This window comes from Sinohyriopsis cumingii, chromosome 4, assembly GCF_028554795.1.
Source record: "Sinohyriopsis cumingii isolate HCF-2022 chromosome 4, ASM2855479v2, whole genome shotgun sequence".
NCBI lineage: Eukaryota > Metazoa > Mollusca > Bivalvia > Unionida > Unionidae > Sinohyriopsis > Sinohyriopsis cumingii.
The window spans coordinates 89,403,873-89,431,844 of record NC_142964.1 but is presented as its reverse complement, the minus strand read 5'-3'; the positions used below and the strand labels follow the sequence as shown (position 1 = coordinate 89,431,844).

General features: G+C 34.3%; 1 protein-coding gene across 1 annotated transcript in view; it reads right to left on the bottom strand.

Moving 5' to 3' along the window:
• The window catches only part of LOC149801637 (solute carrier family 12 member 1-like), a 31,984-nt gene that overhangs the window by 2,718 nt on the left and 1,294 nt on the right, over positions 1-27,972 (bottom strand). Inside the window, exons 1-19 of the mRNA XM_089955907.1 lie at positions 27,959-27,972; positions 20,242-20,382; positions 19,191-19,362; positions 18,029-18,168; positions 17,660-17,773; positions 16,331-16,442; positions 15,488-15,615; positions 14,197-14,445; positions 12,493-12,600; positions 11,877-12,000; positions 11,093-11,194; positions 10,084-10,239; positions 8,197-8,296; positions 7,398-7,513; positions 5,968-6,098; positions 4,376-4,482; positions 2,877-3,016; positions 1,812-2,144; positions 138-252 (exon numbers count right to left, since the gene is read on the bottom strand). The exon at positions 27,959-27,972 is cut by the window's right edge and continues 1,294 nt beyond it. Of these exons, the coding sequence (XP_089812033.1) occupies positions 138-252; positions 1,812-2,144; positions 2,877-3,016; positions 4,376-4,482; positions 5,968-6,098; positions 7,398-7,513; positions 8,197-8,296; positions 10,084-10,239; positions 11,093-11,194; positions 11,877-12,000; positions 12,493-12,600; positions 14,197-14,445; positions 15,488-15,615; positions 16,331-16,442; positions 17,660-17,773; positions 18,029-18,168; positions 19,191-19,362; positions 20,242-20,382; positions 27,959-27,972 (2,602 nt within the window). The remainder of the gene's footprint in view (positions 1-137; positions 253-1,811; positions 2,145-2,876; positions 3,017-4,375; positions 4,483-5,967; positions 6,099-7,397; positions 7,514-8,196; positions 8,297-10,083; positions 10,240-11,092; positions 11,195-11,876; positions 12,001-12,492; positions 12,601-14,196; positions 14,446-15,487; positions 15,616-16,330; positions 16,443-17,659; positions 17,774-18,028; positions 18,169-19,190; positions 19,363-20,241; positions 20,383-27,958) is intronic.

The window sequence follows — 27,972 nt, the reverse complement described above, 5'->3', positions numbered from 1 at the left end:
TATACTTCCAGTAAGGTCATACAGATAAATTGAAAATGCATGGATGGCAAGAAAGCACAATATGCAGAACAGCTTCACCAATTACCACTATTAAATACATTGTATAATTTAAGTGAAATATTTCTTATCACTGTTACCTTGATTCATCTTCAGCAGCACTGTCTTTCTTGGTGCCAATACAAAATACTCTCAGTTTGCAATTTTTCCACTGTTTCCTCTGGGACAATATGTATGGAATCAAAAGTGTCAAACCTAAAAGAAGAGAAACAAATTAGTAAAGTATGACTTCTATTAGTATGAGTACTTGCCATATTCGAAATCAATTTACCGAAGGCAGATCCCTAATATATCTGCAATGTAGCCCGTTTTTTAGTTTTGGTCCTGGTTCTAAATTTGCAGTGTAGCAAGATTCAAGGCAACGGTTGAAAAGTTCGACGCAAGTATGACTTTGTGAAGCTTAGTCAGATTTATAGTTAGCCAGTTCTCATATCCTAAACATTCTCAGCAAAGCATTAGAATATGGATTCTATTTTATTATTTGAGATTTTGTGGGCACCACATACGGAAGATATATCCGATTAGCAGCAAGTGTTAGATAAAATTACAAAAATCTCGACAGAGCCTTTCCGTTGGGCATATTAAAAAAAGCCAATTGATTTTCACTAATGTCAATATGCGCTTATATACATAATTAGCTGCCGACAATATTAAAGCTTAATAAGTATGCTTGTTCTCACTGAGATCTCTCATTAGTCAATAGGATGTTTAAAATAAACGTTAATAAAACATAAATAATATGGTTCCTGACGTCAATTTTTTTCGTCTTGGATTCGGTTTTTAAAACTTGCCCTGAAACATGGGATAATTCCTTAGATTCTTTTGCTGATGAATCATCGGCTAATCTAAAAACCACTAGTCGCGAATCCACTTTGCATTTTGGAAATCAAATGGGTTGACACATTAGTTGTCTTTGACTTTTCAACAAACCATATCGGCTAGGGTTACATTGGCCTTTGATCTAGACACCTCAATGAGTTCAAAATATACCTTTTAGATTAAGTCTATATATATATATATATATATATATATATATCAGAATATTATGTTAAAAACAAATTGCTGCTAAAAGTTACAAACCTGTAATAAATTCCCCATTTACAACTAGGTCGCATCTGCCTATCATTTGGATAGATTACTGATGCCAAAAATGAACAAAGTTTTTTTTATCAGAATAGTTTTCATAGTGATAATGTGGCCCCTGACATAACATAATGTAATGATCACACTTGCAAGGCATCTGGATGTTTCAAAAATCACATTAACCCTTACGAGTACAAGACGTACTCGATCCAGGCACATGATCTAATAATGTAACATACCTAAAAATACATATGTATGAGTGGATAAAATGTTGTTAAGATGTATCCTCAATCAGTTGATACACAGCAGATACAAAAAAGGCAAACGACATACACATATTGAGGCGAGTCGTGTATATCTAGGAAACAGACAGGTGTCACTGTGTTTGACCTGTTCATTTCCAAGGCAAATACTACTGGCTCATTGCCTCATCTCAAGACTTCAGACTGTTTTCAAATAGGACTATGTCTGCCTTCTTCTCCTTTTCATTCTATTTCTTTTCTCCTGTTTGTAGAATATTTTACGCAGATCATATGCCGAATCTATGTTCATAATTAAAACTAGTCATGCCTGTGTGCAAACTGATATAACGCTTTACAATCTTAATGTCATAATTTTAAACAAATATATACTTCAGTTTAATCAGTAATCATCGAATAATAAAAATGTACCGCCATCATCGTAAAGCCACCAGACATCAATGGTTCCATACTGCATGTTTCTGAAGCGTCTACTGCTTTCGTCTGAGATGGTTGTAGACGGTTTATCCGATAACAAGGTTGTTGGTATGTTTGATTCACTTAGCCTGGTGAAATGAGCCTGTTTTGCTTCATCTGCTTCTTTTTCAAATGCTTCATTTGACGCACATTCGTGAATAATTTCTAATTTGCGTGGTTCAACAGTTCCATTATTTAAAGATGAATTGGCACTAATGGACTCTTTATACTCAGAAGTTTCCATGCCTGTTGTGTCTACTTTGTCTGGATCGTCTTCTAGACCGTTATCTGAAATTAACTTATCATTTTAGTCAGTCTTTAGATGGCTTTGAAGATTTAGGACGCTAATCCTGAAGAAACTAATGCGTATGTGATATTTGTTTCGTTTGGTGTTGTTCTGTTGTTTTTCCTTTTTGTTTTGTTCATTTTGATTGCTACATACACATAAACATTATGGCGCATTTCATTTCATGCAAAAAAGTTTTAAATCGTTGTTGCTGAACATTTAATTTATAATATGGGTTTTCATTGCTTTTGGATTGAAAAATCAGTCATTAAATTCAATCCTCTTGCTGTCGCGTCGTATTATTATTATTATTATTATTAACCAGAGCCTATATATTTTCTATATTGTTAGCAATGTCTGGCAATGGGTGCAGAGTTATCCTCGTCATTTCCTCGTTATACAGATTGATCGGTCGCATCCACCATGAACACTCGATATGAATCATATTTAAATACAATCTAAGTAAAGAAAACAAAATTTATAATTTCAAAATATTTTTTCTGGTCCGCACTCAAAAGGCACTATATATATATATATATATATATATATATATATATATATATATATATATATATATATATATATATATATATATATATATATATATATATATATATTCAGGCCGAAGACTTGATACAAATAAAAATGGTTAAATATTTTTGGTAACGTGAACATTTTTAATTGGATTTAGCTAACAGTTCAACATATTACAGTTCTATATAAATGAATCTTACTGTAATCGTACGCGTGTTGTTCTTCGCCTGATTCATACATTTTGTCCATCTGATCGGAGATATCATCAGTACGCTTTTTACAGTCGCACCCGCCAGGGATACTCAAAATACCAACCCCAAAATTCAGGTCAAAAGCATCTCTGTAAAACAATATTTGTATATGTATGTGATCTATATGCTGTATATTAATTCCAGTATTTGTATTATGCAAATATAAATGTGATCTATAATTCCAGTATAATTGGAGCTTTCTCAATAGTTCTTATGAACACCACAACGAAACGAAACCGATTAAATATAGTTCCTCGATTTATCGGTATTCGTGCAACAGATACCACCGTTTACGAGAAAGATTATACATACATACATACATATATATATATATATATATATATATATATATATATATATATATATATATATATATATATATATATATATATATATATATATATATATATATATATATATATATATATATAACTGATTTAGATTTTAAAGTCATACTAGGAACTGGTTCATATCTGTATGCAATGTGTAGATCATACAGTTTATTGATTGCACTAAAACAATACAATAATGAATTCAGCTTTTTCAGTGAACAAAATAACGTTTTCTAAATAAAGCCATACAATAAAACCATAGAGAATCTGAGAAAATTGGCCAGAATCTTCTAAATTAATCATCGTATAAGTCGATATGGTCAAATGTATAACCTTCATTCAACAAACTTGAATAGTAAAAATAACTAACTTGCCATATTTTGACCAAAACAAAGCCTTCATATTTTGCCAAAGACAGAGAAAATTCTCGGCAACAGGCAAATTCTTGGTTGATTTTTGTTGCACGTGCAGTCTGCATTGACCAAAATGAAAATGTTGAAAAAAAGACGTTGAGGGGAAAAAAATACCATTCTCTTCAGTTAGTGAAAATTTTGATGGAACGTATTCTATGCGTATTTCAGGAGAAAACATGCAAACATAGAGAGATAATAAATAATTTTTCCTAAGTATCTATATATTTCAAATTTATATTTCCCCATCAAAAAAGACAAAGAAAATGTTCAGTAACGAGGTACACTTTTTTATTTAATTTGGTTCCAAATGCAGTTTTCATGGATCACTAAGGAAATGTTGAAAGAGCAGTTTATGGCGAAAACTTGCATAAAAAATACAATTTGCGTCAGCAAGTGTAATATTGGATGCAATGCATTCTTGCAAACTCATTTCAGGCACAAACATAAGTTAGACAATTGCAGAAAAAGAGGGAAAAGTTCAGGTACTGGATATAATTTGTGCACTGTTTTAAATATTTATATAACTACTTTATTTGAAAAGTTGCGGTTGTTTTCAATCAGCGAGGAAATCCACAACTATTACAAAGGAACCAATTTTCTTGTTATAACCTGTGTTTTGTATTACTTATATATTGTTTAGTAATTCCAGATGATATGTATACTGTTTGTACAATACTCCCATATCATACTTATACAAACTTACTGTATCACATGATAGTAGTCATAGACTTTCCTTGGGTCCGCCGTCTGCCAGTCGGATTTAAAGCCAAGGAGAATCGTGTTGGGACGTAACTTCCCCAGGCCGAATGCCTAAAATAGGAAAAATCGGACAAACATGGAAACAATAGTGCTTGATTGAATAGGTGTTTGCAACTGCTATATCCTAGAGTAAGTTGTTCACTTATAAACACCAAACATGTATCAAATAGACGATCACTATAGTCAAGCCGTTAGATTATTTTCCTCCCATTAATGTTAGAACCTCTTTATGCTAGGCATTAAAGCGCGTGAGTTTTGTTTACTTGCCTTCCTTTCTTTTGTTTGCAGATTAACGAAATCTGACATGCGATTGTTTATACTACACAAACCTACGTGTATTTTGTAATGTTATCTTCATTCATGTGTATATCTATAATTCATTGTGTTCATATGATCATGGAAGTAAAAACAAACACAGGCAATGTCATTTGACTTGACTACATCGACAGATAATTTTGGTTTTGAAACTTGTTCACTGCAGGGCAAACATTTTGGGGGGTCATATTGCAAGATGTGTTTCAGTGAAAACCATGATGTAATGTCACCATTCTTTTCAAGCGGAGTAGTAAAGAAAATGTTTATATGGTCACTACGGTTGTTTGCTGTAGATCAGATCAGCACCGTTTTCATTCAGGACTTGCCGCATACTGTTAAAATATTTAAGTGACAAACAAAATTCGATGCAACCATCCATTAACGACCATTAGCTGTAAGAAGATTTGCACGATGACCGAAAAGTAGTCATTTTTATGTAGGATCAATTACATATTACACGAAGTGGTTTAGTAGAACACATGTAGATACTGCCATCTGTTCAGATGATATTTTCATGATAGTAGCTGTGGTGGCTATATTTGGTAGTCATACCCACACAATTTTATTTCATGGCCAACTCACATAATGTCTTGTAACGTTGCCCAATGACACTATAATCATCCATTGAGAACTAGTACTAATACGATTTGCAGCAATGCTGCAATGCCGTTATGTCGGATATTTGGACATGAAATATGGCACCATTTTCATTTCATATTAACTACACGTAAAGATGAAGTCTTTTAGTGAAAATACCACGTTATTTTGACCATTTGTGAAAGAAGAGTAGCAATGACCATAGTTGTATTTAGGTCGCTGTGTCGCTGTGTCGGTCACTTTACAAACAGATAGGTAGAATTTGCATTTAGGACCTGTCACCATCCACAAACAATTTAGTGAAAATCCCGTCTCAATAGTAGAAAGTAGTATAACAATGAATCACAGGCGATTGATGTTGATTTATATCAAGAACTCGCTTGGTAAGCGATCTAAAAGACCGAATAGAGGATATGTTTTGCAACTGATGTTTCAAAACTGCAATGTTATATAACTTCAGAAACATGTCAAGAGTAATCAAACTGGTTTATTCATCGAAAATAATTCGGTTGATATGTAAATAATCCATCGAGGTCAAATAGCAAGTTTAAAATGGAGTTGATTCCTGTATTGTTACAAGTGGTTTGCATGACAAACACTAGGCATTTGTTGCTCTGGCTTTACCTGAAGTAACACCTGGACACCAATTCTGAATGTGGGAGCTGCCACACTATTGTAGAACGCCTTGACATTACAAGAGCTGAACCAAAGGTATGCTGCTGTGGACCTGACGCGCTTCATGTACTCGGATGTATCTCCCTACAAAGAGAACAAGGTCATATTCACTACCAAGGGACACTCAATTTAAATACAGAAACTTTTCAAAATGAATATCTGTGCACTAAAGGATTGTAAAATGCTATAAACCTTGGTGAATAAATCCTTTTAAGTGCACCGGATTCTTCAATGGATTGTGTGTATTAGAAATTGATAAAAGTATATGCAACAATCTGACGACAAAACGGTACAAAACTATTCGCGTTGGAATCTCATCGAGTCTTTGTCAGAGGCACACAAAAAATGAAGACAAGACAAATACTAAATACAAATAACCTTGATTACAATTGTCTATATGAAACTATTGTTTGAATTCCGAGATATATCAAAAGGTGCGCAAGTTAAAGTTTAGCTTGTCACTATGTACTGGAAAAACAAACGTTTGCACCAGAAAATGACGGTTTTGAAGAGAAAAATATTCGATGTTCAGTTCAAACTCATGGTTCTAAATTCCTACCTTACCAGTCGAACAGATATATCCCTTTATATATATATATATATATATATATATATATATATATATATATATATATATATATATATATATATATATATATATATATATATATATATATATATATATATATATATATATTCAGGCCTTCATATGATGTAAAATACTCCATATACCCAGATAGTAAAACCGTATACTACCCGGGAAGTGATATTAAAAACATTGAAACCATGACAGCTAAAGTGCAAGATCAGGACTAGTGGTTTTCAAATAAAACGGTCTGGTATTGACAGAATCGTTACATTTGTACCCAAGATTGTTTCGTGTTCCATCTAGTCCATATATTAGTAAACAATGTTTCAGTTCACTAAGGAAATCAAACTAAGCCACCCCAGCACAAACTCTTCCGCAGTCACTTTTATGGTGTTTTAATGTGCATATTTTATTTATATTAAGTGTAGGTCCGCTAATGAAAAATGCATCATGCAGCGCAGGGAAACTAAAATAATACCTGAAATGTTGGTCGTGACTAATTTTGCGTTGCGACACCTGAGTCAATGTCTGTTGATAACAATTAATTCCTGGAAGTGGGGAACCATGATTAGAGATTAATGTTTGAAAATACAATACAATGCATAAGCGTTTATGATCATGAGTCATAACACTTGCTCTGTCCTTTATTTTCGTTAATGTAAAATTTTCCAAGGTTTTCAACGAATGTATGATACTCAACGAAGACAAAATTTACGTTTATAACATTAGTCATTGTATATGACATAAAGAATCCATAGCGACATGTTTACTACACGAGATAAATTTTCACTTGCCTCAAATACGTGACCGCATGCAAGCAGACTTTGGCGTTTTGTAATAGCTGAACAGAGGTCCACCAGGTCAGCACGATTACTGGGAAATCCGGTTAGAGCCAGTATCTGAGGCCTAGAAGAATTTGTACGTTGAGTTGAAACATGAATTCGACAAACACCGACATCAGGCAAAGAAATACCACAACAAACAAATCAGTTGAATAGAATGAAGTCCATTAAAATTAGAAAGCAGGGAGGCATTCGAATGCATGCCCCTGAAATTTAATCATTTGAGTCTCTAATTTAACTGTAGTACTAAAACAACTCGCTGTTTGAGTTTATTGTGATCAGTTATATGAATAAACATAATTGTTGGATAACAATTAGCCGTTCGAATATGTGCGTGAGTATAAAAACACAAACCAATATACATGAATATCAAAATATAGAAACGTTAAAATTATAGCAATACAACCTAGACGACTGAGAGAAAAAGCGAAATCAGATAATTACAGTCTTTGGGACTAACTGATTTCTTTCCCTTAACTTAATTCTTTCAATTCGTCTGCATTGAAAACTATGGTAAAACATAATTCACACATGTTCAAAATAAGCAGATTTAATATTAGTAATGCATCCCCATGACTTTCAATATAAAATATTATGGATGTTGGTTGGTCAAAACAGGAACAAAACCTGAACAGTTTACAGCTAAAAATTATACCTTCATTAATAATAATAATGATAATAATAATAATAATAATAATAATAACAATTACAATAATAATGTATGAAAACACAAAACAATATGTTCACCTGAAGTTTTTAACATGTTCCTCCACATTTACCAGTTTCAAAGTTGACTTGAGAGCTTCTTTGTATGCATTGGCTTGTGTAGACGATCCCCAGTTTACGTCTGTAATACAAACATCATACATAGTATAAAATACGATGTCACAGAGCGCCAGCAATATATAAACAAAATCACAAGATGAATCGAGGAGGTGAGTTCTATATTTGTCAGAAAACAATTGTCTTTAATAATCCTCTGGACTTCTTTTTTTTGCAATGAGGTCTCATTTTTATTTTGGGATTGTATATATTTAGAACCATTCCATTTATTGCTCTTTTCGTGTGTTCATCATGAAATATGGCATTTGTTTCCAAATAAATGATGACTATTGAATATATATTATAATGTATTGTAGATTCACGTTAAGACAAGATATTTATATTATTATTATAGAGTGTGACTCAAAATAGCATTGGAATAGAATGGTTAGTCACCGACTTGTACAAATTCTGTGGAATTCAATTATGCTCTTTTCTAAATATGGTTTGTGTATGGCTCCGTTGATTGCAGTCAATATTCTGTTGCTTTACCCTTTATTTTAGAAAGAAATCATATACTAAAATAGTAAATTCAGCAGTTACGGCTTGGCAAACTAACAGTAATAGTTTATGTTTGCTTGTAAAGTTTTGCTATTCAAGAATTTAAAGCTGATATCTATAAAACCTAAACAACAACGTAAGGTCCAATTTAATTTTAATAAATGAATAAAACAAATTTTCTGCAGAATAAAATGAATTATCTCCAAAATGACTCAACATGTAAATGAATCTCACAAGAAGCTATATCTTATGAAAACAGTCCAGTTCCAAATCAGCCATTCTGCCGTTATTCATTTCTCAACATAAACAGGGGATCTATCTGAATATATATATATATATATATATATATATATATATATATATATATATATATATATATATATATATATATATATATATATATATATATATATATATATATATATATATATATATATATATATATATATATATATATATATATATATATATATATATCAGTATGTGCTTCCTATAGTAAAGATAGTGACGTTCCATTTCGATTTACTTTCTTTCCCAGCTCGCCTAGATGCAAACAATTGTCTTGCCATAGATACATATTTAAGTAGTATACAAAATGTAGGCCATGTCAATAAGTTTAATTTGTAATAAATTAGAGCAAGTAGCAAATAACGATTTTCCTTTACTTTGTGCCGCAATCAAATGAACTGAAGGTATTACATATAAACGTGTCAAAACAAATTCAACGCACAAAATACCACTCGAGATTAAAACAAAGTTACCTTTTGAGTAAACATGGCGAGTAAGGAAAACATTTGCAATCCTTCATTAATAAAAGAGATTAAGGCATGTGGATTGTATGGTAAAGCACTTATTCTTAATACCTGAGTATATTTTATGTATTAGTATTCTCGTGACCAAGAGATGTGATTGGTCCTAATAATAATTACATCAGCGCCGGTTTGTTTTATTTTTTCAATAAAACATGCTTTTTGTTCTGACATATGTATGACGAACAATTTTTATTAATAAAATTAATAAATAGATAAATCTCAAAATATCTACTTTTTCAATTGACACAAATTTCAAAGGTAAATTTCCTGTCATTTTAAGTGTTTTTATTTATCAGTTCATTGTATCAAAAACACCGATTTATTAAGATCATGCGTTGAGATGAATCAAATAGAATAAAATGTTGTAGTAAATATATGACAGATGCCATCCATTTTCAAGTGATGCATAACTTGTACGATTATATCATATTTATACAGTTTCATTTAGCTTAATGAACTTTATAACATCAATTTAACTAAACTTGTATCCCCAAATTACCTGGTTTCTTGTACTTGACATAAACATACAAAGCAGCGACGATGACAAATGTTACCAGAGCTGCCCACCAGTTGCACAGAAACATGAAGGCAAGGCACAACAGTGCTCCTAGAAGGCTTGTCCACTTATTGTAATAACGGAAAGCTGGTCGAAAACCTGTGTTATAGGACATACATATATTTAGTGCAATCTTGATTATCCTCAAGCACTGGATATACAGAAAGTTGGAGGTGTGTATTATCAGTGATAAAGCCGGTAATTCAAGAGTGATGTAAGGATTAAAGAGGTTTATGAAGTGCAGCAAATTGGATTTTGGAAACAGACTGCCAAAATGTACATGTTAAGTTTAATGACACTGATGGTTTCTCCTGGAAAAATAATGAAACCAAACTTCACATATTACATGCTTTCTTCTACACATTATCGTTTCTAAAAGAATAGACATCTCCATAAAAGGTAAGATTTTTCACACCCTTTAGTTTGTTGTTCAATATCCAACTGTCTTATTAGCTGAAAGTAAATATTATATTGACGTGTTAATGGTCAAAAATCTAAACAATGTTCATGGAAAACGTAACACTCTCTCACCAACTGTCACGCCGAATTTTAAACATTTGTCACTTACCTGTTTATCACTTTTGTGTGTAAGGTAGATCAGATGTACATTTAACAATTTATTGAGCGCAATTCAACTTTGCGAAACCAAACCTGGGAGTCTCTTACCTGAGCCACATAAAAGGTGCAACTATTAATCAGCCTGATTAATGTTTTACTCCGAGAAGCTACAGATACGCCATGTAATTTATTAGTTAAAGCTATTTGGTGTCTTAAACTGAGAACCGAGATATACTTTATCTCTTTTAGTGTATGAAATACAGTACAAAAGAAAATTTAACTAATTATGAGATCAGACTACTACTAAGGGATAAGCAAATACAAATTAGATAACAATTGTCTATTTCTCAAGTGTTGTGTTTACATTAAACATAAGCTCAGCAAGACAACATACCTGGTGTATTCGCGATGGAGGCATTGAAGCATGAATAATTTATAAGCGCATATGCCATCAGGAAGAAATTGGAGATAATTGGTGCGATTATATCCAGGGAGCCTAGAAAAAAATTACATATATAGATATAAATATATATAGATATAGATATAGATAGATATAGATATATAGATAGATCGTTATAAAATATATTACACTTGCGTACTATTCATTCAAAGAATCGAAAATAAATTTATCGGTGCAGTTGTTGCTTCATACTATTTCAAGTGAAAGCGAGCTTTCTCTATTTTCAGGATAGTGATGTTAAATGTACACTACATATACAAGAATAATTAACTTTCTCTCGATAAGGGCAGATTGTTAGCTGACAAGACATGAAAACAATTGATAGTACAAGTTAAGAAGACATGAAAACAATTGATAGTACAAGTTAAGAAGACATGAAAGCAATTGATAGTACAAGTTAACAAGAACATGAAATATATCCTGCTTCAACTTCTCATAAACACTTGCATAGATGTTTCTCGTTGTTGCTGTCGAACGCAAAAAAGAAACCTCCGTACAGGAAAATTGTTTGTCCGTTTCTCTTCGTACTTAGTTTACTTCCATTTTAACAGTAGCTAGAATACTATAATCATCGTCAAGCAACATGAAGAGTAACAGCTGAAGAGAGAAAAATTGTAATATTGAAGTGAATTACCAACTTTAGATCGCCACCCGCTAAAATCTGTATAAGTCTCCCTGAACGAGAATTTAGACACAAAGACATACACAATGTGCTTACCGATGCATGTTGCGGCCAGACAAATTGCGAATGCAAGAATATACCCTCTTCGTGGGTCTCCACCTGGACCGTATCCCTTCGCAAAGTATTTAATGCATGGGAAGAGTTCGTCCTTTCCTAAAGCCTGAAATTAATTGGAGCAGTACGACATTTTGAACGAAGAAGATATCCAGTCTCGGTTATAATGTAAAGAAAGTTTATAAGAGTTTTGAGAACGAATTTTATGTATACTCGCTTGACTGTAGTGAGATTGTCAAAGTTTTAACACATGGCATCGCATTGCAAGCAATACTGCCCACGTTATTTACAGCTCTCACAAATGGAAGTAAATATTTTGGAAATGAGACACAGATAAGCAAAATACACGCTGGAATCTAGCGTGTCTAAAGAACGGAAGATTGAATTATCCATTTTTCCAGATTAATCGGATCGCTGCATACCACTCGCATGATGCAAAATTAACTTAAGAAAATCCACAATAAAAGATGTGTATTTTCTTCCGATTTGTTTTAACTTACGATTGGTATGCCAAGTTGCTTTTAGGAAAAGAATGTCTCTTTGAAATATAAATATTATTAATTCATGAGATAGGTTTGAGGGACACATATTTAGTAACCTGAAACACTTTCGGGGCGCCCAACAGACTTGCTAGTGCGGAAGACAACGTGGCTGAGAAAATTCCGGCAATAACGAGTGGCCTGAATGGTGACACGAGTCCAACCATCTGAAAAATATCCATTTTAGATTATATAAAAAATGCTAAATTTTCTATGACGCCTTCACCATTTCTTACAAATTTTATTTATGATGTTTTTGATGAAAAGCTTATTTTTGAAAACACCTATCATTATGGTGTGGGAAAACAATCCATGAGAATACTCTAATTTTGAGATGCCATGATTAGCTCCTAACAATTATTTTATTAGTCTGACGGCCAGGTGTTGCGTGAGTAAGACAGGACAGCGACCATATTGGTTATGTTCACGTATGTAGGAAAGGATGGTAACCCTATTTATTATGTTCACTTGTGTAAGATAGGAGGGTGACCCTATTGATTATGTTAACTTGTGTAAGATAGGAGGGTGACACTGTTAAGTTCACTTTTGTAGGATAGGAGGGTGACCCTATTGATTATGTTCACGTGTGTAACACGGGACGGTGACCCTATTGATTATGTACATATGTGTAAGATAGGACGGTGACCTATTGGTATACGTTAACGTGTGTAATATGGGACGCCGATTTTATTATTTTCACGTGTGTAAGATAGGACGGTGATCTTACTCTTTATGTTAACGTGTGCACCAATTTATGACTTTTACGTCAATTTTAATTATCTTTAATGACTTTGGTTTTGTAAACATAAGGAGCGCTTATTCATAAAAAATTGAACGTACAATTTATATATCGATATCGAGGTTCTATTAATTTTTGGTTGAGAGATAAAAATCGCCTCTCGGCCTGTGTATGTTCGTGAACGTGTGTTGTTTTTTTTTTATTCTTCTTGAATTTCGATTAGGATTTTATTTTTTAACTTGGCTTTAACAGTTGTACAGTCATATCGATACGAAGTGTGGCAGTTCATAGTGATGTCTAGCACTGGGGCATCATGCGGCAGACATATAGCAAGATGTCCCACCCTGTCATATTATCCTGACACCAGGCCCACCACTCCTAACAATAACATCTTAATGCTGAGCGCTAAGTGAGCCAGATGTTAGTACTATTGTTGTAAGTCTTTGGTATGACTTGGCCGGAGCATGAACCCTAGACTTCACGCATCCGAGACGGACGCACTGACTATTTACGCCACAGTAGTCGTTGCTTTTCTTTTCTTTATTTCTTTTTGTATTTTACTCTTTATCTGTTTGTTTGTTTGTTTAGCGTTTGGCCAGGGAGGCTAAGGCTGATGATCATATATTCTAGAGATAATGGTAAGATTCTAATTTTTAAATATTCCTATACTGATTAATATAGCGCCAAAGTTAACTTCTCCTCATTGTTGCTGGGAACTAACCTGTTCCTTAGAATCATGAGCAGTACGACTGGGCAGTTATAGTTCTATCTTCCGGTACAGGAGAACACTAAAACTGTCTTCCAAAATTGAAGAGGCACTATCCACAAAATGATCTTTGCAATAAAGCAGTCAATTTGAGACATTAATTGGCGTTTAAAACAGTCCGTATCTAAAAGTATTTAAAACTTTTGGTGTTGAACGATTCTTCACAGTGATGTTAAATGGAAACTGCTATGAACATATTGTGTATCTATCTGGCCTCCATCATAATCATTATTGTCATTTTCAAATGAAGACACTCACCCCGTTGTCATGTAGAGTACCGTATTTGCAAGTTTCATTCAACTGGGTGCAGTTCGTGAGAATGGCAATATCTGGATTCAGCTGCACTGTCGTCAAGTTTCCAGCCACCAATTCGGTCATGGATGCTGCTGCTGGTCCTATCGCCTCCCTGAGCAAGCACCCTCCGGATGTCCAAATGATAGCCAGGTATACCAATGACGTAATGAGAATGGCCAGAAATGTGCCTTTTGGAATTGCTTTCTGTGGATCCTGGGAAGCAAGTATGTGAAATGAATATGGGCAGGAAATCAATGACTACGCATTTCCCAACAAAAGGGTTAGCACATTCTTTGAATTAATGAACAGAATGTACAAAATATTAGACACTGGACACTTTTCATATAAAAATATAATGAACATAAGACTGTTGCCGTTAACGTCGGTTTATTATAAAATATTCAATATATATATATATATATATATATATATATATATATATATATATATATATATATATATATATATATATATATATATATATATATATATATATATATATATATACATACACAGTATGCTTAACTTTTAAAATTGGATTGGATTTTTCCGTTGGAGTGCTTCACAACCTATTTCGATATAGGTCAAGTGTAAATGTATATAATTAGGGATTTGATAAACAAATAACTCGTTCCTCTTCTAGATCAACCTATGGTAGTTTACAGTTGTGTTGATGAAATCAGATATAATTCGAGATGAATTATTTATTTCAAATATTCATTGGATTTACCAAAGTGCTCATTGACTTTTGGATTAATATATTAATTTGGATGTTTGTGAACTATTTCAAAGATATTGTGCTCTACCAGGATATTCATGACTATTGGAATTAATTCAGAACATGTTATAGTTTTCAGATGTGACAGGACATTGATGATTATTAGGAATTTAGTTTTCAGATGTGACAGGACATTGATGATTATTAGGAATTTAGTTTTCAGATGTGACAGGACATTGATGATTATTAGGAATTTAGTTTTCAGATGTGACAGGACATTGATGATTATTAGGAATTTAGTTTTCAGATGTGACAGGACATTGATGATTATTAGGAATTTAGTTTTCAGATGTGACAGGACATTGATGATTATTAGGAATTTAGTTAGCAATATCGTAAGTATCTTTTGTATTGTAGAGAAATAAATTTCTTGCTATTTTTACCTGAACTATTGGATTCACTTTCTGTTACTTATTTTAAGACCTAAAGTCGTAAATATGGAATGGAAAGAATAAATGTAATTACTTGCTACCTTACCTTCAGATCTCCAGACATGTTAGCCCCGGCGAGGATGCCGGTTGCTGATGGAAAGAAGATTGCAAATACCGTGAAAAAACTATTCCCTTCCGTAAATCCTGGGCCAAAGTTAGTCGTAAATACATGTCCTATAAAGGGAAACAAATTTATTTCTCAACTTACAAATTACTTAGGCTGACAAAATACAATTAGTCTGCCATTCCTGTTTTTACGTATCATGGTGATACATACATTCTTTGAGCACACATATGATCCATAGCTTTTCATTCAATTCGTGCAACAATGTGCTTCATTGCCAAAAATGTAATCATCCAAATTGACGGAAATGGAACATATAGACCTTAATAATTAAACATTTTATTGAAAGTATTCAAACAAAAGCTTTTCTGATTTTAATGAAGGCGTATTTCCATAATTGTAGTTGGGTATTCCTGCGAGAAAAACATTATGCAATTTAATTTATTGCTCTGAAACTTTATATTGCCTGTTAATTATAGAACAATAAAGCGTATAAAGTACATCCTTGCCACCACCAAATCTGCATAAGAAGGTAATTATATATTCTAAACAATATAGACAAATAAATGACAAAATTTCATTCTTCGTCTTGAGTTAACCTAATAGAAACAGATACAGGACTTTATTTTCTCCTAGTGTTCGATTTGAGATTAGTGCTTTGGTTTTGCTTTACATGTCCTGCTTTGTTCTCTGAAAATCTTTAAGATTTTAAATTAAAACAGATGAGTCGTATAAACAACTAACCATATAACCATCGAACCTATGTACATCCTCCATTGCTCAAATGGGAATATTTATAACAATCAGGGTGAGAAAACTTCTTACCGTTGTATCCTACCACACCCTTCCATTTTTTATCACTCGATGGCTCCAGGAATGTACCGACAAAGTAGTTGAAAATAGCTACCGTCAGTATTACCAGCAGCAGAAGTTGGGCCTGGAATAAATATTTCTAAATTATAAAAAGATACATACATACATACATACATACATACATACATACATACATACATACATACATACATACATACATACATACATACATACAGACAGACAGACAGACAGACAGACAGACATACTTCATTCGTCCGTGGTGTGCATTTAGTTACACAAAGAGTGACCGTCTTTCATTGCTACATTAATACAAACTACTAGCTCATTTGTGTCCAATGAACTATCACACGCATAGTGTGCAAAAAAGGCAGAGCAAGTGATAATTCTGAATATAAAAGCATTCTAACATCAAGATTTATGTGAATCTGCAAATGGGATGGTCCCATACAACTTTAATCTTTCATCCTTTGTTGATTGGCAATGAAACCATTGTTAACTTGCTCATTGCTGTTTTAAAACTATTTACGGTCATAGAAGGAGAAATTTATAGATGTGATGAGTTTGGCCCACTTTGAACAGCCAATTAATTTAGAGGTTTTATATCACGTGATATTTTGAGCCTCTCAAATTAACTAAGGGAGCTTTAGCGTAAGATCAGTTATTTACAAGGGAGGATACATTTTAAGAAAGCGAGTTGTCTCTAAAATTTAACTTCTGCAAAACTCGACCAAGTGCCTTTTAAAGGTAACAGCTGTCACTGGAGCAATTTAACAGATCCCCGTATGGTCTTGATCTCACGGAGCGATGCAAGATCTTTGTTTAAACGAGACTATATTACCTAGATACACATAAGTTATGCACATACTTATATGACGTGTTATCGATGAACAAATTTGTACACAAGCTGTTAATCTGCGATATTTTACACCGAGAAAATTATACATGTGATGCAACAGAAATAAAGAATCTTTCACGTATGCGGGCAGGATAAGGAAATCTGACCATACATGAGTAACAATTATGTCAGACATTCAACAAGGCTAGCCTTAAAAAATTTAATCTCGTCAGGTTATTTGTTTCTGTTTTGCTTACATAGATGGGAAGAACTCTTAATCTTGGGTTGAAGGGTAATAATAACAAACATTAGTGTAAACTTTTAGACAAACCACTATTTTATATGCTAATAATACAAACTATTAATGTTTCGATTATAGACTTTATACAAATATTAGATGTAAAATAATAATAATAATAATAATAATAATAATAATAATAACAATTGGTATGACAAGTATACAAATGTAATAAAAGAACAACTACCTTGGCCTCCCATTCCATACCAATTAGGAGAATGGCAACCAACAGGACACACGTCACGGCTCCAATAATCCTCACCTCGTGTAGCAAGTCCCCTGTTATGAACGCATCATGTTCCTTAAATAGTGGTAAATTTTGAATAAGTAGAATTTTAACATGGGGGTGGCATTTTTTAAATGGGAATACGTTTAATATACATAATTAAGTATGCGTGAATTGCAATCCATGTATACTGCTATATACCAAGCACAGCTAATATTGCTTTGAGTAGCTTATATTGTCAATAGTACAAACAATTAAGTAAGCAAATAAAAATGTTGAATTTCCATTATCAATAACATATCTTTGGATGTTGATACAATGTGATCGTACCCACATGAGATCTCGAACAGTCTCTGCAAAGCCAACAATGTGCATGGCTGCACCGAGGGCACTCGCCAAGGAGAAGACTACTCCTATCGCCCCGCCGAACTCCGGACCAAGACTTCGGGATATCATATAATATGCCCCACCTACAATAGAAAGTATTTTATGCACAAAGATTGTGATTTGTTTAAATTATAAAGTATCCTAACAAGAAATAAGTAAAAGAAAGGAAAAGTTTTCTGGAAACAAAGTGTTTCAGTTGTAATTTGGGCGATATATGTGTATCGTAAGTCAGGGCCATTTTATCGTTCATCAAACGTAATCACTTTTGTTTTCACTTGTTATCGTTTGTATTCAATTTATTCGTCGGTAAATAGACAGTAAGAATATTTCAATCGGTCGACAACAGACAAGTAAATGCGGTGGGACTAATATTATTAATTATGTCATAACTTTTTTTATTAAAATATTTTAGCATAGTAGTGCGGTTTTGTTATATGCTTTATTTTAAATTCCCCGATAGCAAAAGGACCATCCTGTTTCGGCAGATCTGGGAAGACAATAGATTTTCATTTTAAACTAAGCTTCGTGCAAATTCGTGAAGCAAAAGCAAAATGTCATAGATTGGTCGTAACTCCTATCACTCTAAGCTCAGTCAGCAAACTGAGCAAATCCCTATTCCCCCGGTAGCTTTCACACACGCATAATGAATGGAATCACTCCTCTACTAGTACACTCCTGTTAATCATTGGTGAGAAAATTATAAATTTTCACCATCCGAACTGAGATCGAAAATGTTTGCTTTGGTAGTTAATCAAGATCAGAAGTTAAAATATTTATACACAACACCCTCAACGTTCTCACATCAGTTTGAATACATTTTTTTGTTGGGAAAAGGTAGGAAATTATGTAAAATTAAAGTCTACAGTCACAACTACAAAAAAGCAACTCGTTAACTGGGTATGCACGTATATATTTTTTTATTTTAAATTCAATTTTACTTTCCTTTTCTTCTATATTTTCTTATTCTTTAGGGAATCATATCGCCCTGACTGCATGGTATGTCATTGGGAAGGGCAATCACTCTATTTACTTTCACACCATAAAATCCTACAGACGTTGATGTGCCGTAAAGCACCAAACACAAAGTATGTCTTTACTAACTGACCTCCTTTCACCTCCCCGTTGGTGCAGATGGCAGACATGGACATGGTGGTGATGGTTGTGACGAGAGATGACATGAGGACGATCACAGAGGCCAACCCCACACCTGCCTGTCCGGCAATCCAAGTCAGTCTCAGAAACAGCATCACACCAAATATGTTCAACAGACATCGTATCTACATGTTATAAACGAGAATAAAGAATAAGTCATCTTTGGCAAATTTATTTTTCAATTTGATCTGTTTTACAGAAGAGGTTCTGAATCTTAGAGATCGCGACAATGTGAAACTTACACAGTAAACTCAAAACATGAACGGAAAATATGCACTACCTGTACATGTGCCTTACACATGCCATTACATGGTGCGTATCACACATTTATTGTTATACTGAATGAAATTTCCATGTCTTAATTTTGTTCAAGAGCGACATCGTGGTTGCGTAGTAAAAATATAAAAATATGAAACACTTTCATCAGCTGATATATTTGAAAAAGGTATGAGTATTCCTCATCTTTTCCCTTAGATTATTATTCAATTCGATTCAGAATATGGGGGTAGATGATATTGGTGTAGAGGATGTGCAAATGAAACATATGAAGATTTTCTTTACTTTATATGCGTTAACTCTCTTTCAAATTAAAATCGGCTTTGCTATCTCTCGAAGAGTTGGCTGCCAATGTGGTATTTATTATATCACTAGTATTTTTACATTTTAATAAAGAAGCGCTTGTACATAGTTTTAAAATGTTTAATCTAGCATGCCCGAATTACACCATCTGCATGTATCCTACATATCGCATTACTTGTATCTACATCATCAGATTTTCATTTGGATGTTCTCCTAAAAGTTTTATAAAACATTCTTAACCCTCAATTTGAATTTATATACATTTTATTCTAACAATCCAATCACATTTGCACAATATTTAATTATTCGCAATTTATTTTAGTTCAGTGAACGTGGTCCATAATATCTACACAAGTGTTAAGTTGCGACGCGGTGGATAATTCTAGCGAGTGGATAAAATGCATTTTAGAAGGATAAAAACTCACTAATACACCCTGTATCCAGCCAAACTTGGGCCCTGATAACGTCGCTGGTTTATGTACCCCTGTGTCTGCGTCCTTCTCGTCAACTAACTCGTCTCCAATGACGTTGAATGTGACACTGGTTGGACTGCTCGGTTCAGGGAACTGAAAATTAGATCAAAACCTTCGAAAAGTTAAACGACAATAATTGAGCTATGAAACTATGGTGAATTTTCCTTGTCTACAGTTGATAAATTTGTCCGATGAATATGTGATAAGCACTTATTTGTCTTCATAGAATAAACATTCTGTGTTTCTGATCTAATGTTTTCTTCTGATCTCTTCTGGGATAACATAAAAGCGGTCATATGAAGCGATGACAAAGATGGAACAGATTTAATCTGGCATTTCGTAGGCTAACGATCTGCAAACGTTATCTGGTACAAATCATCACACAGTTAGAAATCGGATATGTCATCTCAACAATTCGTGCAATAGACTCAAGATGGAGTCGAAGTAGATCGAGAGAAGTCAAATCGCCAATACCCAAATGAGCAAATTGCTCAAATGGAAAGATATTTTACTTTTTCCTGTTCACAATAAATCCCAGCTAAGAACGAGACGAGAACAGATTCTTTATATTCCGACGAGAACCACACTTACCATAGATTTGTGGATGATGTCGTCCAGGTACGCAGCAGTAGCTGCAGACAATATCGAAGTGAGAGTGACGAAGGAATCGATGATATTAGTAAAAGCACACTGACTAGGCTGAGACCAAATGGAATTACGCGAAACTGGAATAAGGTCTGTTGGAATACGAAGAAAGTGACTTGTGTTAAGTATGAATTATGTGGATATAATCGTATGTTTCTCTCAAGTTAAAACCTATCGAAAATTTGTCTTTCTAATAAACTTTGGTGCAACTAGGCACTTCTTGCGCCAACTCAAATGAATAACCTGGCTTTGAGTTGGCTTTCGGCAAAAAGGTTATTACAACCGACTGTTGGAGGCAAGATTTTCCTTTGCCAAAGATCGATCGTAACCTGACGACATTGAACTATCCAGATGCCTACAGGCACATTGTCAGCAGGCGGATGGGATAGAGAGCGATTTTCTTGACTGGAAGTTCTAGGGGAGGATGAATCAGGCGTCATCTCCCTCTTATCAGGTTGTGTCTGGAACCAAAGGACTGTTACTGATTAAAGGTTGACTGTTGACTGTTGACGAAACGGCTTCTAGTGATAGAGGGTTCGACTTTTTCTTCATTTCCGACCCCTTTGTCTCTTTTCAGACTGAGACGGACGTGGATAAAATCCAGAACCGGCGTCAAAGTGAATTGAAGAGATATTTATTCTGCAGGTTGCATCTTCAGTGTGACTGACAAACAGCAATTAAAAGCTACGAAGCCGAGATTTCGGAAACGACGAGCGGCTGGACATTCATGCTGTCGGATCGATTGGTCCCCGTTACAAGTAGTATAAATCGGGACGGTCCTAAATCGGCAGCTTCTGACGGACGGTTTGCCGGCTGGATATGGAGTACTGAAGCGAAAACTTAAGCATCCGTACTTGCGAACTATTTCGCCCTGCGTTGTCATGCAGTTGACCTACACCTACTATTCTGTTGTCTTGAAGTCAGTTGTAAAATGACGAGAATAGAGTTGAGAGAAAAGAAATATCCGAATGCCAGCATCTACAAAGTCGCCACCTGCATCGGACTACCATCGTTTAAAACACTCACTAACAAGCACATTAAATAAAGTGTATAGAAACTGATATTGGTTTCTTATTTAAACCATAAACTCTGCTTACCATCCGTTAATAATTGTTCAATATTTGGTGGTATTAAGGACATCGCTCAAGCTTTCCCTTCACTAGAAAAGTTCGTCTTTCTATTATCTCATATAAATATGCACAAAGCATACATTATTTGAGGTTTCGTTTTCTCTATGTATTGACTGTGCAGTAAAAGTATTCCTATTCATGACAGATTCATGCAACAAGGTATGTTATGTATCCTCACAACTGCTAATGTGATGTTGTTTCCCTTGTGGACTAAGGGTCGTAGAATAGACCCGATGACCCGATTGTGAAGTTTATTCTCACTTTTGACAAAGGGTTGCAGAATAGGCCTGATTGTGATGTTGAGTTACTCCACTGGACAATAAGATGTTGAATGGGCCGGATTGTGATGTTGGTTCTCACTGTGGATTAAGGACTATAGGGAACATCCGATTGTGACGTTTCTCCCCCTCCCACTCCGTGACTAAGGGATGTAGAAAAGGTTCGAGTGTGAGTGATGTTTGTTCCCTCTCTGGTGACTAAGGTTTGTAGAAAAGGTTCGAGTGTGATGTTTGTTTCCTCTCTGGTGACTAAGGGTTGTAAAAAAGGTTCAAGTGTGATGTTGCTTGCCCCCCCCCCCCCTCGTCAACTAAGGGTTGTAGAAAAGGTTCAGGTGTGATGCTTGTTTCCTCTCTGGTGACTAAAGGTTGTAGAAAAGGTTCAAGTGTGATGCTTGTTTCCTCTCTGGTGACTAAGGGTTGTAGAAAAGGTTCAAGTGTGATGTTTGTTTCCTCTCTGGTGACTAATAGTTGTATCATAGGCCTGATGTGTCCTTCTGAATATCTTGAGATGCAGACAATATCTTTTGATGTGTTATGCTTCCTGTGGTGGTATTCCAACTTAGGTCTAAGGTTTCTTAAAAGATTATTATTTATTACAAATTCTGACATTGCAGTTTAATAATTTTACGTTGTTGTTACAGTATCTGTATATAATATGATCTTTTGAAATTGCAATATCATGATTTTTCGTACCTCTTTTGCATGGTACATATTTACTTTAGGTTGGAGTCATTAATTTCAAGGTAATTTTGGCAAGGTTCCTGCCTTTATCTTTTTGATATGTTCTTTAGCTCTCAAATATATATATATATATATATATATATATATATATATATATATATATATATATATATATATATATATATATATATATATATATATATATATATATATATATATATATATATATATATATCCATAATTATGGATGTACACTTAACCCCATACGTATATACTTAATGCGATATTTGTGTTACTGGTTTTTGTTTTTTAAAAATGTGGGGGTTTGCAGATTTTTTAAAATAGATTTTACCGTACTAGCTTATTTACCGCACATAAAAGTTTCTGTAATAAAAGAAAAATGGATAGAAAAAGGTAAGTGAAAGATAGAGTTAAATATATCCTTATCAGTCCGTTTTATAATTTTTGCTTTTGAAATCTCGATACTTTTACTGTTTTCTTTTTAGAATAGGATGAGTATGTTATATCTCTTCTTTAACTTATGATCTGAGTCATATTCTGAATTATATTATGTTCTTAAAACTATGAACGATAAAGCTGGGCCACAAACTGCACGGAGAGCTTTGTAGGCCCAAATTGACTTGCTGTAACTGATCAAGGTAAATATTTTCAGCCAAGACAGTACCACAACCAGACAATGATTGTGGAGCATCGATCGCACTGTTCCAATAATATGGATGATATATTTCCACTGTCTACACGTGAACCGGCCAGAGGGGACTCAAAAAAGAAACACCAGTGTTTCTAGAAGTTGATCAAGAAATTGTGACAGATTAAACCTATTAGCCAATTCAAACTCTTATTCCTTTGTAACTAAATGAAAACATAGTAATTTGATGAGCAAAATAATTCGACGAGATGGCTTATCAATTGCTAGGATGCATTACATCTAGATATTCTAGAGGTTTATTGTTATGATTGTTTTCATTATTCTGCGCGTGTTGTATTCCTTACAGACGAAAACTGTTAATCACTTCAAATACCTTGGAAGCTTCATATCTTCCGATGGCTCGCTAGAGAAAGAGATAACCCAACGCATCAGTAGCGCCATTTGATCGTTAGTACGTCTCCGCTCCCGCGTATCCAGTCACGGAAATATCAGACTGTCCACCAACATAAAGGTATATAAAGCAGTTGTGCTAACAAGCCTCCAGTATGGATGTTAGACCTGGAAACATACAAGAAGCACATCAAGCAACTTGAGCGCTTTCACACGAAAGCCCTGCGCTGGATTATGAGCGTCAGATGGCAAGACAGAGTGACGGACCTAAACGTGCTGGATAGAGCAGGCTTAACCAGTTTCGAAGCGATAGTCATGAGGGCCCGACTCTGGTGGACGGGTCATGTCATCCGTATGGATGAGTCTCGAACGCCACGTCAGATTTAGCCATATCTAGTGGACAAAGAAAATTCGGTCGCCCGAAGAAAAGATTCAAAGACTCCATCAACGACAGCCTGAGACGCTGATCCATATCTGTGACGAACCTTGAGTCCTGCGCCAAGGATAGACCTGGCTGGCGTGCAGCTGTTAGTAATTGAAGCAAAGCCTCAAAGTCAAGAACCAACCCATGCCTCCAGTGTACACACTGCTCCCGAACATGCGCATCTCGTATAGGACTCATCAGCGAAGATCAGCGCAGGATTGACTTCATCGAGCCCGATGGTCAACCAATATTATTAAAGACGATGATACACAAAAACCTTTGCTTTTGCTTTCATACAGAACAATATTTCTCGGTCTGTAAGTCTAAAAACTGCGTGGCAGTAGGAAATAATGTTGGCCTTCAGCTTGGACAGTCTGCTACGTGGACGAGCAGCATTATAAATATCTTTCAGGAAATTTTCCTGATGTCTTGCCATTATATTTGGCTTATGGCAATACTAATACATACAGCAAGTGATATGTGTTATCTAGTGTCAAGAAAATTAAGAACATGGCTAGACTTCAAAATATGTGGTTCAAACCTCTGTATTGGTATCTAGGGGATTGTAAAATTTTTGAGCGTTTTATTTGCAAATTTTGGGTCCACGCATGTGCCCTCTTCGGCAAAATTAATACATACTAAGCAGCTCGAGATAACGTGATTGTTCAAGCATATACTAGCGATATGAACTCGGGTAGAAACGGGAAAAGAGCTGATTGCGACTTAGTTTCTTAATAAATAACCCAAAAAGAAATTTCGATAATCACATTCACCGGAATGTAAACGAAAATAACAGTCATCAAACAGATTACAAAACCACTAAAGCTGTTGAGATTTACGACCTGCCGTAAATCGGCATCGCATGAGTTTTGTTTCTGCAGAATTGATGAAATTTTAGATTTTCATTCAGCTAATAATTTATGACAGTTATTGAAAGGGCAATATTGCCTATACGTTCCTATGCAATGACCCTTACATGGGGATATATCATACGCTAGGACTAGAGCAAGGAAATTCACACAAACCTATACATTATTTAGTGATTTTGGAAGATTCTAAACTTAACTAAACATTGCAAAGTTAATCGTTGCAAATGATTAGTCTCGGGCTGATTACTTCAAACTGAGCATATCAATACAATTAAACTTACGGGACGAGCGTAGGGATTTACGTCTGCTTTGACATGGGTGTATTTGTATATAGATTAAAATACCGGAAATAAAGCTAGAACGGTCCACTTATCTGTGCTACATGAATAACACAGGCATTGATACTTTTTGTGGTAATTACATACATGGGAACCCTAGGCTGTACATACTTAACCAATATATTAGGGAATACCCATCATTCGAACGTATTCCCAGGAATAGCATAACATTTGAAATAACCCAAACTTTGAATATCGAAAGTTATGATCGTTTGAGATAATTTGTATACATTATTTTTAATTTGTTTGTAATAGAAAACGAAAAGCTAAATTGCATGTTCAGTCTTCACAGTAGATATTTAATAATAAGTCATTTTGGTCAATTCATCTTTTTATCGAAACTTTTCTGGATGAAAAGAAATATGTGCTGTAGCACAAGACAGTGCTCCCACGAATAATTAACTATAGCACTCGCCTGTGCAATGCACATAAAAAAGTTACCGTCTTAACTGACACATAACATTACCGTAAAACAGGGCACAACTGTTACTATAATAATTGCAGTAGAGGATCAAAAACTTCATTCTACGTTGCCTTTAGGAAGGTGACATTTATTACAATAATTAATATGACATTCTAGCATCCACATCGTTATTATTTATACTTCCGTAATCTGCATGTATATATGAACCTGTCTGTTGGTATCTATGAATGCTCACAGTTTGTTAGAAAGCTATTACACGCACAAGTTATGTATGCACATATCGGTATATCAGTAACTCGCTCGTTAGACAAATATATGTATGTATAAGATAGTCTCTCCAATGAAGTATCCTGGTTCTGGACCCGATGATTATTCAAATAACGAAAAGCAGGATATCAAAGATGATTCAAAATGTTCATTTTAACAGCTGAAAAACTGAGGTATAAATAAAACTCGACGAGATTCGATTTCATTAGTCTATACTTCGCATTCGCAAAATCCACTTATGTAATCAGAGCACAGTGTTGTTGCAACATGAGAAATTAATGAAGATCTCGTATATCTCATGAAGTTCTAAGCACTTTAGGACTACTGACGCGGTAGAGGGTATTGACGTTTTGAAGTTACGAGCTATGATAATATAGTCCATTAACAAGCAACGTATATACATTATTTACCACATTAGAAAATGGACAAACAGAATCAGTAAAACAAATTGCCAAGAAAACGACAATTGTGCCCAACATATTACTTCACTGAGGAGCAAAGTGTACCATCGCTAATATGAAAATCTCGATAAAAACATTTAAAGAAAAAAGCTAGGAAAACTGGTCAGCCGGTCAACCACAATGTAAGCCAAAACGTAATGTAGAACACGGCAGCATAAGTGTGTTTTTCAACCAGTATCATCCCCTCATCCACCTGGCACGAAATAATGCATTCATGAAGCCAATGGAAATAGCGACAGTGAAACACGGAGATAAAATATGGATGTCTCTCCAAGGAGACATTTACCCGATGGCGAAATAATGTGAATCAGTTTATGGTTACCTTAATATTAGCTCTTTCGTGAGGCGCGTAACATAGTCACGTGACTGATTGAACCCAATAAATTTTCTAATTTCCAACGGATTCAAATAATTATCCACTCTTCTCTGTTTGAAACTAAGCTAACTTACATGTAACACTTAGCTCAACATGCGGACATTGAAGTTTAAGTTGTCACCAACCTTCACAATTTCGTATATTTTGCTATTCATCGACATTGTGTTGTTACTTGAGCCATGTTAACCATGAACGCAATAATTGATCTCTCTCTCTCTCTCTCTATTTATATATATATATATATATATATATATATATATATATATATATATATATATATATATATATATATATATATATATATATATATATATAGATAGATAGATAGATATTACGAATTATTGAAGTAGTAGTGGCCTTATTTTTCATATAGCTGAACAAAAACTACCTGACCATTTGACTCTTCCGTGGGTTATTAATTAGGGTCTAGTCCACTCACAAAGTAGACGTTGATGTGGTATTTATGTTTCTTGCTTGCATGGTCTAAATGAATTATCTCATACGAAGCTAGCATGTGCATTCGTGTGCATGACACTGTGTCATTTTTCCCTCACCAAACTATTCTTGAATAATAATTCAAATGAAAGGTCAAAAGGACAGGCCATTTTTGTCGATTTCGTAGTTTTTGTTGTAGTAATATTACGTGAGAAGACAAATATTTATTGTCATGCAGAAAATTGAGGGAGATTGAGTTATTGATTGATTGGTATACTCACAATCTCTTTCTCCC